This window comes from Pseudopipra pipra, chromosome 4 (assembly GCF_036250125.1).
Source record: "Pseudopipra pipra isolate bDixPip1 chromosome 4, bDixPip1.hap1, whole genome shotgun sequence".
NCBI lineage: Eukaryota > Metazoa > Chordata > Aves > Passeriformes > Pipridae > Pseudopipra > Pseudopipra pipra.
The window spans coordinates 66,456,076-66,470,187 of NC_087552.1; the positions used below are offsets into that span (position 1 = coordinate 66,456,076).

Consider the following 14,112-nt stretch of genomic DNA (forward strand, 5'->3'; position numbering starts at 1 on the left):
CCTTTCTGAATCTTTTCTTCTTCTAATATATCAGAACATTTTAAAATAAAGAGACCGGGTAAGGAGAAACCACAAATGTATACAATGGATTCATCTATTCCTTCCCTAAAAATTAATAGTATAGGATTTTGCTTCATTGCTACTGTACTGAGCTAATGTTTCCATGCAACTCTCCCTTATAATTCAAAGGCCTCACTTCTGAGAAGAAACAGTCATTTGAGAGACATATATATCATTTGATATATGAAGCTAGGGCTATTTTGCCTCATTTGCATTGCTTTACATTTATCTGCATACATTTTTATCTGCAATTTTGTTGTCCAGTCATTCAGTCTTATAAAAGCAGCCTGCTCTCATATTCAGAGACTGCTCTTGTCCTTATTACCTGCAGTAACTTCACCCCACTACTCATCTTCTTGAGAGAAGCCTTAAAAAGATATCCTTGAATCAACAAATGCAACATAAGAAACTGAGGTAAGGGTCAGTCTTAAGCAGAAAATAATTCTGCATTTCAGAAACAGACCCCAGTGCAGTAAGCTATTATTTTGCCTTAATGTCACATGCCTCACAAATTAGACCCAGAAGAGGGAAGTTTCAGTTCAAAGAGAGTAAGCCCAATTTTGAAAGAAGGCACCAAAGGTTTGGGAGAAAGACAGCCCTGAGAAATTCCCACCTGCCAAGAGTTCCACTTGTGTGAGCACTGACTGTTTTGTCACTACTCAGGGAAACCAGAACCAAAAGAACAGAGCCAAAACCAAAGTCCAATAGTTTATGTTGCTGAACTAAGGAATGTGACTCCTCTGTAGCTTCAGATGGTTACTTTAACTTGCTCATCTTGGCCGATCCTTGCAGTTCCACAAATGTGAAAGCATCAGAGATGTTGACACGATATGATTTCACCTGTGTCCATTTAATCACACATCTTAAAAATGGAGGTACTGGCTACTACAAGATTTATTTATGCAGAATATAAATTCGTATCTAGTCCCTAAAAGCATATCTTGTGTCTCTGGTTCTTTGACAGAAATTGGCTTGTGTTGGAGAGCCAAGTCCAGAGGAAATAAGGCTTGGACAGTACTTGAGTGGCAGAGTCAAGTCAAACAATGCTTCCTCAGAGAGAAATTTCCCCATACAATGCCAACTGCTTTTGCACATATGGGGACCAAATTCCCTAAGGAATCTCTCCTAGGCAACACTGGTGCTTGCTTCTCAAGCACCAAAGCATGGGATGAGCACTGCCAAAAAATACCAAAGAAAGCAGAGATGAGATCCAGCTCTCAGCATATGCTCTGACTACTCTGCTTTTTACGTGCAAATTTACATAGCAAATTTCTCCAAAATCTGAAATAAAGAAAATAACCCAAAAGCAGGAGAAAACAGTAAAATTACTAAAGGATGGTAATTTTACCAATTACAATAACAGAAAATAGATCCCATTATTCTCAGTGTCTGGAAAAAAAAAACAACACACAATTTAACATTCTGGATTGTATCTAGAAGTAAGTATTTCAAATTCATGATAAAGAGGTTACACACAACTGTATTCATCTGTTGACCAACCCACCTTTGTCAGATATCTGACTTTGTCAGATACTTCATAAAACTGTGGGAGGAGCACAAGAACTTTCCATGAAAAAGTCTATAAATGTGAACTTAGGAGCAGATAGTGGTAATCTTTTAAAAATTACAGTATGGTATAAAACACCAGCAAAAGTTTAACAGCAGTGCCAGTGCACAACCTGTGAAGAAAAATAAAATGTATATTACTAGCATGATGTTTCCTTCTTCAGAGAGTAACAACAGATATAACTGAAGTACCTGATAAGATCCCACATGCCAAAGTAAAAGCCTGAAAATGATCCTCCAGAGTATGCTTGAGAGTCTGAAACTCTTACTAGAGCAGTCTAAAGAACAAAATGTGAAACCAAATGATGCTGTTGAATGTTGTTAAGACATACAGAGAATGATGACAGCAAGGAAAAAAATGTCTAAGAGATAACACAGGCAACATCCAGAATGAGATGATGGTAACCTGGCTGTATTTGTACCAGTCAAATAAACAGCACCACAAGCTCTTGTGTAGTTCCAAAGACAGATGGTGCTTTCTGGCTGTGCCACCAAGCTCTCCCATCTCCTGTCCATCAAGCTGCTTGTATCCAAACTGCTGGGCACAGTGATGCTGGCTAGTGAGGCTAACTTCCAAACCATGTCCAAAATCATTTGAGCAAATACATTAGTTGGCCCAGGATGAAGCCACATAAATGACAACTCTAACAGTGTGACAGTACAAACATTGTAATTCCCTGCCCACCCCTGTGTCCTGGCAGTGTTTCACTCACAGCACAGGTGTACAGCCACTATGCTGCCGAGCAGGTAAACAACTCCAGCCAGGACTGTAAGAGCCAAAGGCCTGAACAGAGCAGAAGAATGCCTGGCAGAAATCACAGGATGCTTTCAAAGTCTTACTGATCAGCTCCATGACCACATATGCTACAGTAATTCAAGGCAAAGAAATCAGTGTGTAATGTCATGACTTATCTACACTCTTTAAGGCTCTATATCATAGTTCAGCAAGAGGGTTTGTGCTGGTACAGCAAGGAACTGTGGAATTACTTTGCAGTGTTTCCAAAGCTGACCCCTGGTGCTAGCAAAGGGAAAAGAGAAGCAAGAGCCTGGACTGTGGGCACAAATCCATGAGGCTTCCAAACCAGCAGTGTCAGGGGCTGGTCTGTGGTTAACACTCAGACTTCAGAACATCCGTATATGAGACTGGATTAACCCTTTATGAACTCTATTCTTAGCATGCTAAAAATACACAACTACCTTTTACATACAAAAATGGAGATTTTCTCATGCATGCACTGTTATTTCACATCTTCTCTTTCACACCTTTCCCCCACCTTCATGAAAGCTGACAGCAAAACTGTCCATTGGTTGGTTTTATCTCAGATAAAAATTAGGACAAAATGATGCCAAAAACACAATACTTAAAGGTGGTACACAGTGGAACTGGCAGCCCATGGTAAGTTATCATAGCTTTAAAAAATTTATGAAATCTAAGACAAAAATATACATTCTTTTCAAATTTTAAATTCACTATTATAAGCTGAGGCTGAAGAGGCCTCTTGATTCAAATCATGTAGTTATACTGGCCATAGTGATGATCTCAGAATGTCAGTAAAGCAATCTCTGCAGGGAGAGTTAATACTTTTTATTAGATTATCTGACAGGTTGGGAAAAGTTTTGGGCATGTTTAGCTCTTCTTGTCTGATTCTCCTAGCATGCTAGTTGGTCTAATATAAGCTATTATCTCCCTGTGTAAGCTTTGTCTGATTATTTAAATCAGTCAACCAAAGACAGGTATCCACTTAAAAACTCCTTATTAAGTCAAATGAGCATTTAGGGGGTTTTGCCACCCACAGATGCCAAAGCTAATATCCAGCAGAGACATGTCATTCATTAGTATAAAAACCTCATATCAAAGAGATGTGTTGCATGCTTTCAATTAGCAGATGAAATGCAAAAAAATAGTTGATTCAGTGGAATTAACAAAACAGGAAAAAAAAATCAAGCATTATTATCTATAATAACACCTAATAATACTACATTATTAATGGTTATAATTAAGATGGAACATTCTAACAAAAGTCCTCACACTGACTTTTAAAAGGAATACATGATACATTCCAACTTTGAAAACATTACTAAACTCTACAAATATTCTTTTTCATACAGGATATAACTTTAAGGTTTACAAAACAGGATGAAAACAAGAAGAAAAGTTGCAACAGCCATCTTTTTTTGTCCTGATATTTGATTAAAAAAATTAAATTGTCTTTAATTTTAAAAATATCTCTACATTAAATGATTATTTAACAATACTCCAAGAGCCTGAAATTTGTTTCTCTATGAGATTACGTCTCTCATTATACTACTCTGCCCTATTTTTAACCACAGAGAAATACCAAAAGTACAAGTAACAAAATTATTTTCAGGAAGAAACAGCTTTGAATGTCTCCTTTGTGAGGAGGAACCTAAATTGACTTCAAGACAATACTGCAAGGTTCCCCCATTTTTAAAGACTTCAAGAAAAATTAAAAGATCAATGGAACCAGCTACAGTGGAAAGTGTTATGGAATCTGTTTCCAAAACTGTTTATGAATTAAAGAATTACTCTGTTAAATGTAAATTTTTCCATAGGTAGTGTTCTACTCTCTGCAGTCTCACACAGTCATCTTTAATGTGTTTATAAACTTATAAACAACATCTCTGCCAGGACAGAATTGTGCAAGAGGATGAGAGCAGTGGCATTTACCCACAGGGAAGAAAACTGGGAAGAAAGATAGGATCATGCCCTCTTATTAATTCAAATACTAAGTAATCATAAAGGTCCCTTTAGCTTAAGTTACACCTTGAAAATATGAACTGAAATGTGCTAGAAAGTAAAATTAGTGCAAATCATAGAATTTTAACATGGTTGTTAATGGACACTATTTCATAATGACAAATTATTCACACAGGAAAATTCATTGTTACATAAAAGAGAAATCTGTTCTTAACAAAACCAGGTTTCTTGTAATTTACTAAAGAAAAAGTTCTAAATACATTTTTTGTGAAAACAACATAACTAAGGCATATATTAGACACGTTCATTTTCTGAATTCAGTTCCAACGTACAGGACAATCATAATCAGCCCTGGTGTGAACCAGCACAATTTCCACAGTTCAGAAATAAAATTGTGTATTTTATATTTTGTGAGACATTTTTCCTACCAAAGTTGTACCATAACTGCACCATTAATTTTGCACTCTCATCCTATTTTGATCCCTGCAGATTTAAAATAATCTTGAGTATAGGTTGTATTAGTAAAAGCAGCACCTAGATGTTAATCCTACGAACTTGTCTATTTTCTTCTATGTAAAATACAGCTTCTGCATGGAAGAGGAAAATGCTCAAGGAGGAGCAACTATATCATTAACTAATTCTAACCTTATACAAATATTGTCCGTGCATGCACAGCCAGCCGTAATATAACAATTTAAAAGAAAAAATGAAATGTTCTTCTGCAATCACGTTTTTATTTATTAAAGTTTCTATAAATATGTTCTATGCTTGGACAGATCTTTTGGAAATAAATAAATAACACATTTCAAAGAAATCACGCCACCTTATGGCAGCAGACAGCAACACTCATGGCTGGTATTTCACACACATGGCAGCTCCAAAGACAAAAGGAGCAAGTTTATACTTAAACAAAAAATCCAAATACAGCATTCTTTAGACCTGTAAGCAATAAAGAGTGTTCAGCAAATGCCCATAAAAGAAACTCCATGGAACCTACTTACACTGCTCAATTTAGAAGATTAAGTTGGATGCTGGCAGTAATCAGAGCCACAAGCTCAGAGAAGCACATTAACTTTGGAAATTCATGTTTGGATTAGTACCTTATCCATTCTGCTAATTGAGAAGAACACAAAAGCAAGCAAGTAGCCTATACAATATGTTCATAGTCATTATTCCAAAGGTGGAGTCTCCTAAGAATTTCCTGGTATTGTTATTTCCTCTTCCAGCAACTCTAAATAGATGGCCTGAAATAAACTAAACATGCACTAACAACATTGTGTTCTACTACATTTAGTTTAAGAGTCCTTGGGACAAGTGCTGCAGTAGCAATGTTAAAGTTTGAACCAAAATTAAAATAATTCAACACTATGTTACTTTGACATATGAAGTTTCTCCTGGTGGCTGGGATATCGTTCTCTTATGGCATGCAGAGCAAGGAAAGAAGTAATTGACAGAGACCAGTCCACACCCAAGCAGCTACATGTAGTAAGGGCATTCATCCAAACAGATTTTAATAGAGATTATTCCTTTGTCCAATTCATATTGTGACCTAGAATGTAAGTTTCTCCATCCAAAGTAACTGCTGTAACAATTAAGACGCTGGGACACAGATAGATTCTTAATCCCTCCTGTTGGTGCTACTCAGTTTACATACACTAATGAATACCAACTAAGACATAATGAGGGAAAAATGGACTTTTTAGGCCAGTAACTATGACATCTTTCTGAAATTACCAGAAAGTCCCAAGTCCCTATTTTAATGAATATTTATGCAATGTAAAACAGCTCCAACAACAGAAATTAAATTTTATTCTTGGTGTTTAAAACACTGAAAATATGAGATGTGCACATAAACCTGGATGAAATTTCAGTGTAGAAGAACATGGAATGAACTGTTTTTCCTGTTGCACGTGAATAACCAGCACCAGACTCTTTGATATTCTGAGAGGATTCTTTCTTACTGCGACCAGAAATTCTGTTCAAACTGGTAATATATAGCAGCAAGCTTTTTCAATTTAGAAGAATCACCATTTTCTGATTAAGAAAGATGTAGCTGGATGGTTCCCAAACCCTTTTATCCAGAGGATCTTGCTGTGTTTCTTTAAGTTATGCACTTAAAGTATTAAAGTTATGAGTGCAAAGAAATGAAAAAGCATTTTCATGACAAGAAAAAAAAAAGCAACACTTTAAAACAAGACACTTCAGACAAGATAGAAATAGACCACAACAAAAAAACTTTAAAACAGCTGAGAAATAAGTACAGTTCCTACCTGCATTCCCTAAGCACACCAGAAGCTTCTCCATATAGTCTGCTCCCTAAAAATCCAGTGCACTGAGCTCCCTTCTCCTTTAGTTCAGAGTCAGTGAAATCCCTTTCTTCCTACATTTTCCTACAGCAGAAAACTCAAGTGTGTCTCCTTTCCTCCTCCCATCTCAAATGCTTTTTAAACACCTCCTTCCCATTTAGAGGGCTCAGTGTGCCACATTCCCTCCGGTGATGAAGAGTGGTATAATGCGTATTCCATGGCTCTTATGCCAAGAGCTCTGCACATATTTTTGTTTCTCCCCAACCACCAACCTTCTTCCACATAAGCATGATAAAGGGGTAAGGGAAAAATCTCTCCAGGTCAGGCTTTCCTGAGGAGGCACACTAGAAGATATTATGAAGCCATATTCCTACAGGTGGTTCCTACAGCAGAGCAGGAGGAGGGCTTTTCATTCCTTGTTTTCACCAAAATCAATATGGTTTGGCCACTGAGGCCCAGGCATCAGCTCACATTATACCAGATGTGAAATAGCACTATATTACACTGAGAGAGACCCAAAATCACCACAATGATCATGAATTCCATTTTCTCAACTGCTGTCAAAATTCATCAGCTAAGCAAAAGGCAGAATATGATGAACATTTGATTCTTTTATACATCATGATACATCCATTTCTAAGATATTATAACCGTTTTGATCAGCAAAACTATATTGTTTTGCTTTACACAGATTTAGTATCACTTCCAAGTTCTAAGTGGAAGTTATTTACCTCAAGGTCATCCAGAGAGCGAGTAATACTAAATCGCTTGGATCTTCCAAATGATCTTCGAGCAGAAGAACGCGGGGGGGGAGCCTGATTTAATCCCACTGAATGTCCAAATTTTGCAGCCTAAACAAAACAGAAAACACATATTATTATTTTTTTTAGTACACTTCTGATCATAGTGACAGCATCTGAATTTTAAGGAGATGGACTTGAAAATCTGTAACAGGACCACAATTTCAATACAAGTTGGTCACTTGCCATGCCCCTGTACAATCATGTACTAAAATTCATTAAAGTTGACTTTTCCAGTCTCAAGTCAAATATCCTAAACATTCAGCATTAAGTTACTGTATAAACGTCAGTTAGGTCGCTTTAGTGTACACATTCTAGATGTCAGTATTAAAAGTAAGACAATCCTAGTTCTTTACTGTCTTAACTGGAAAGTATTTACAATTACAAGATATTTGGCTTTTCTACAGGAAATTACCATCCTAGAAATCGTGTCACCCAGCCTCCGTTAGAACCTTTCTCCACATTTTTAAAAATCTTACTTTCACTACTCTTGGTTTTTTTAAAACTTTGCTACTGTGAAGTCCAACTTCTTAAATCACACAGTGCCAAATGCAGGAACTTTTGCTCTAAGGAAAGAGACCACCTCACTTGGATGTTCCATTACTACAATTGGTGCTGCAGTAATCAAATCTAATGGTTTTCTCTTGTCCACATAATCATACTCTTTCTCCTTAAAAAGCCACCAGATGTCAGTTAAGCTACTCAGCATGTACATATCAAGTTTATGCCAAACAGCAAAGTGTAAGCTTAAACCTAAAATTAGGCACACAGTCAGTGACTGGTGCTAAGCAGATGTACATAAACTCACTACATTATGAAAACTTGTGATTATGTGCCTGAAATTTTGGATTCCTTTCACTGCGGGGAAAATTCCTTCCTGTCTACTGATGTTTTTTTGCTTTAGAAAATAAAAGACTTTAAATCAGAGTAAATTTTATTCTCTTTCATTTCAGCATCTCTCTTCATTCCACTAAGCTTAAAAATGTATTATTAGTACTTTCATAATTGCTTATTTGGCAGATTTGTAATATTTATTAAATTTTCTATTTGTGTTCATTTCTTCCTCTGAGCAAGTTTCTGTGCTCTCAGTTCTGAAATATTTTGATATCCCTTTGATCAATCATTGGAAAGTCTACATACGTCACATTAATCAAAAGAACAACCACAAATTTCACATCCTCATAATCTCATGCTAACAACCACTCATACAAAGCAGAGAAAGGCAGCAAGAATATTATACAGCCTCCTCACTGCAATAAAAGGTGTCCAACAGAAGATGTCTGCCTGTTTGCTAATTCCCACGGAGACAACACTATTCTAGAGCAACTGGGCTTGGACCATCACCAGTATTCACAACAGTTCCTGTTTACAAGCTCAGAGAAATGTCAAGACATAACACAACATACAGGAATCTGGATCCAAAGTATGTAGCAGAGTTCATCCTTTCAACAGGCTTGAGAGTCCAACTTTATTCAGTATTAAAAGTTATCAATTTTTCTACAAAATCTCCTTCCCTTCCAATTTTCAATTTACTAAGGTTAGTTGTTTTGTGGGTTTTTTTGGTGTTCTGGTTTTGGTTTTTTTTTTGGCTGAGAAGAAAATTGGGCAGGTTCTGCTAAATGTGAAGACAGGAAAGGTGCTCTCTGTAAATGTCTACAGAGAGCACCCACAGGAGTGAGGACAGTTCCTGGGTTTTTTGAGCATCTTTTTGAGCAAGTTTTAAAATCACTTGTTCATCCAGGCAGGCACTACTGAGGTAGTTCACACTTGTCATGCCAGTCTTTCCTGAAGATAAAGCTTATGCATTTCCTAAACATAGAGTTTATGCCTAATGCAGTAATCTGTCACATAGTGAACTTCACATTAATCCCTGACTAAATTCAGCGGTATCCATTACTATTGCTGCACAAACTCTCAAACATTAACATGGCTCCGCCTGTAGGCTATGTTTCTGTTAAAACAACATGAATATATGTGTACAACTACTAGGTTTCACCACTACTCCAGTATGAGCACACTAGTTCTGCAATTTTCAAATTTTTAAGCTGAGAATTAGTGATGAAACTCTCAGCCTACAAACAGCTCAGCAAATTAACAATATCATTAGTTCAAGTACAACTGGTATTTTGAAACTAATGAAATAGTTGCACAGTATGGATTCTGCTTAATGGTCTTTCACGTGCTTCTCAAATGAGAGCACATGCATTCTCTGAGATGCATCCCTCAGAGAACTTCATCTTTCATAAAGAAAAGTGGTGAAAGGGAAAAAAAAAGGAAAAAACTATCAATAGCAGGCATATCTATTTTGAATAATGAATACATTTTCACTTTTCATTCTATTTCATCCCAAAAAAGAACATAAACTGTCCAGTATATGTTTTAATAGTAGAGACTGCCATGTTTGATTCAGGGAGATTAAGACAGTCACCTAGAGAATATACACTCAAAAAGTTTGAAATAGTAACATTACAAATTGAAGGAAGAGGAACAAAGTGTCTAAAGACAAATCTAATTAGATTCCACTGAGCAGCAGATTCTAGATAAGATTAATCATCATCAGATGCCCCATTTTGGAAGTAAGCACTGCTTACCTATTTGTGGGCAGAAGCACAACAAAAAGAAAGAGGGAGAGTGGACAAAAACCACTTGCAAATTGTGTGGTAATAGAAAAGAGAAAGTAAATTAGTATCCAATCAAAGTTTTTATTTATGGGTTTTGACACTGTTATAGAAAACTCACTACTGAGCCCTGGATGGAACAGTAAAGATAAAAGCAGGAGGGAAAAAAAAGAGGCTCTGAGAATAAAACAGTGCTTAAGCAATTATTACAAAATATAGAAATTCACTAAGCTAACCATTTCCTCAACCCACATCTGGATAACAATTGCAATTAAGAAAACGTTTTCAACTGACAAAAATATCTTCCTTGCTCTGAAGAATCAAATTAATAATCTAGGAAATTAACGAAGGCATTACTGAAAAAAAGAGACTCAAATTCACAAGTATTTAATTTCCTGGGAAGTCTCCCTTTTCATCTTTTCTTGACTCTATTGCAGACACTCAGACTATGAAGGCAGACCTCCTTCTGCAAATCAATTAAAAAAGATGCTGTGCATACACGCATGCATACAAGTAAATAAAGAATCATGTAACTTAAGCAAATACCACCATTTTGGCAAATGTTTTTCATGGGACTCTGAAGAGCTGGAAATAATAGCATCCATGACTTGAAGAGAAAACAGCCATTGAAACTCGAATGTACAAATCAGCACAGCTAAAGAAATTGCAGTATTTGAGCCAAGAGAGATTGCTAATGCAGTGACTGATGTTAATGTAAATTTTGCAGTCTGTTAGCCATAAAGAAATTATCATACTTCTAAAAGCCTTTATTACACTGTTAAACAGATATTAAAAAACACTAAATGAACTAAAAACATTTCAGAGCAATACACTGTATGACCAACAAAATGGCCAGGTTGGATGGGGCTTTAAGCAACCTGGTCTAGTGGAAGGTGTCCCTGCCCATGGCAGGGGGGTTGGAACTGGATGATTTTTAAGGTTCCTTTCAACCCAAACCATTTTGTGAAAAAAATGCTGTTTCATCCTCTGTTAGCTGCCAAACTAAAACACTGAAATTTCCTATATGAATGCAAGGCTGTAGGGTTGGGGTTTTTTTTAAGTACAGATTGCCTGTAAGCCCTAGAACTGTTTATTATCCTACCAGAAAGATTCTCTTCCAGAAAGACTGTGTTGCTAAATCTATAAAAGAAAACTAAAAATATCTAGATATTAAAGAAAATCTAAGAAATATTATCACAGAACAGAATTAGAAACTGAAGTCCACCTGACACCTCACTAAGTGTCTTCATTTTAGGAATTTCAGAAATCCAGAAGCCAACAGAAAAAGCACAAGAATTTGTGAAAACAAGTTGATTAGTGAAAAGTATGTGCTACACCAACACGTCCTCTCCTACCTGCAATACAGATACTTGCAACCCTACTACTACTATCTATCATGGTGAAAGTATAAAAGAACATATCTCTAAAAGCCTTTATCCTGTTATGCTTTGGCAGATGGAGAGGAAAAACAACAAAGGATTAAAAGAATTAAAGCACAAATGCTCAAAAAAAATCCATTCTTTTTCTACTCTTATAAAAAAGTAAAAATTATGAACTAGTATGGACTGGAATACCAGTTAAATGTATAATCATAAGAGAAAAAGGACAATGAATGGAGTCTGTGCAATTTTTTTTTTTTAATATATGACTAGATCATCCCTTTTCCTTAGGCTAACAGGAAATGGCAGATGCAAATACAGTCCTCAGAAATAATGATCAATCACCAACCAAACTATAGCCTTTCTTTTCCTTTAAATGCTTTTTTTTAATTTAATGCTTAACCTGCTTATTTGGCACTATGGATGAGCTACCTCTTAATCTACTTGACAAGAAAAGCACTGAAAACTAAAGGAGGACTGATATAGCAGCAGCTTGTGAATGTGTCCAAGGGAGAAGAGTTTCTGTCTGATAACAAGAAAGGTGTACAAGAAAAGTACAACTGGGGAAGTGCAAAATGTTGTACTTTATGTATGAGCAAGACAGAGAGAAGAAGCACATGACTTACAATAGACTGCAAACATGGAGAGAAAGAACAAAAATGATGCAATATAAGGTGACATGCAGAACTCTAATTATTTAAAGATAGAAAGAAAAAGGATGAGCACTTAAAAGTAATTTTAATGGATAAACAAGGTAGGTAGTAGTTCCATATAAGATTTTCGGTGGCTAGGCTCTCTTCAGGTACCTCTGACCACTTGTGCAAGCTCACAAATTGCAGCAGGCTGTCCTGTCATCTCCACTAACAGTAAACTATAATTAATCAAATGAAATAATCCTATTTCTAAGGCAGATCCACAGACAGTCACGCCAACACAACTGATGATATTCACTGCCAACTCCGGCCTGAGCACGACAGGAACTCTTTTAAGCTGGTACTACCAAAGAAACGCAAGGTGAAACTATGTTAGCCCATATGATACTCTAACCTGGAGCCTGAGTGCACAGAAGCAAGTTGATGAAACTTTATCAATTATTCAGAACCCAAAGAAACCAAACACCTTTAGAAAACATCTTCAATCCTCTTAAAGAAATTCCCAGCTATGGCATGAGCTGGATCATGCTCTTTCACATTCCAGCAAATGCACTTATCAACTGTTATCACATTGTAACAAGTCATTGGTAACAACCTGAAATTTCCATTTTGTACTAAACAGTCTTCGTGTCTCTCTACAGTTATTGTCTGGGTATTACTAATAAGTATCTGGATATTATTAATAAAACAATGAGATTCCTCTCCTCTGGAACAAGTTTTAAAGCTGAAGGTGCAGGAAGGGGGTTGTGAGGAGAGGACACTGGCAGCTCTTGGAGTACAAGAGGCTAAGGAAGGGGGAGATTTTTGTTAGGAGTTCAGGCATCCCTGACAACGACAGAATAGAGTGAGCTGGTAACAGGAATCCTGAAAGGGAGAAAAAGGAGAAAGAAAAACTGTGAGGCTTTAGGCCAGCTTCTAGCAAATTTAGTATTTTCATTGAAAACACATTACAGTTTGTGATCTTGAGAGGAAACTAAAGGGGCTAAATCTTATGGGACAGAGATTTTGGCTGTTCTATGGAAGAGCAGCAAGAAGAAAAGATAAAATATAAGAAGGGAAGCTAATCTAAAAAGTTAAAAAAACACTCACAAGCCTGCTCTTCTATGTTTACAAAGTATGATTTCAAATGCTTTCAAAACTGCTTCACAACAAAAGTTAATCTCACAAGATTCACAGGCACATGAGTGAAATAGTTTTATATTTTTAAATATTCAACCAAAAAATTTTAAGAAAGTAATTGAATGTCGTGGACAAAGTTCTAAGAGCTCAAAGACAAAAATATCATTACTGGTATGTGCTAATTTTGACAGAAAATATTCCTCCTCCTGTTCAGGTGGAACAAGTGTACTATTCTTTGTCCTGACTGTTTAAGAGAACACAAAAGGACCATGCACATGCAAGAATGGTCACATAGAACTGCTTGCTGGCTGGATTAGAAAAATTCACCACAACAACAGTTTGGGGAGTTTTATACAATCCATCTAAACCATACTTGCAACAGAAACAGCCATCGCTACCAGCAGCTGGCCATCCTGCTCCAGAAAGACAACTCCCCAGGTAAGCATCTCCCTATACTAAAAAGTCGAATGAATTAAATTTTTAACAAAAACTCTCTGAGTCTTTGAGCATCTGTACAAGTGTCAATTGACTACTAACTTTTATTAAAATTGCCTCTAAAAGCACATAACAAAAGGAGGTTGCTTATCTTCACAGATGAGATGCTATTGCAAACAACCAAAAAAAAAAAAAAAAAAGGAAAACCACCATTTAAAATGTCTCAGTTTAGGGAGCTCAACTAATATAGAATTTGGTACATTCTATGTGTCACAGAGCTTAATCATACTAACTATAAAATCATCAAATTTTAATTTGTCCTACTCCTATTTCCAGCTATTGAAGCTTAGGTTTGACTGTATGACTTTGTATGGTAAAATGCATAAGAGTTTGGAACTCAGATACACTGATCACATAATTTGAAACTTCTGCAGATATTCAAAACTTGCCAAACTTA

At 36.3% G+C, this 14,112-nt stretch overlaps 1 protein-coding gene across 5 annotated transcripts in view; it reads right to left on the reverse strand.

The window, feature by feature from the left end:
- Positions 1-14,112, reverse strand: part of RGS12 (regulator of G protein signaling 12) — an 89,711-nt gene that overhangs the window by 59,173 nt on the left and 16,426 nt on the right. For all 5 annotated transcript variants that reach the window (XM_064653349.1, XM_064653348.1, XM_064653351.1 and 2 more), the window contains exon 3: positions 7,383-7,502. In XM_064653349.1, the coding sequence (XP_064509419.1) occupies positions 7,383-7,502 (120 nt within the window). The remainder of the gene's footprint in view (positions 1-7,382; positions 7,503-14,112) is intronic.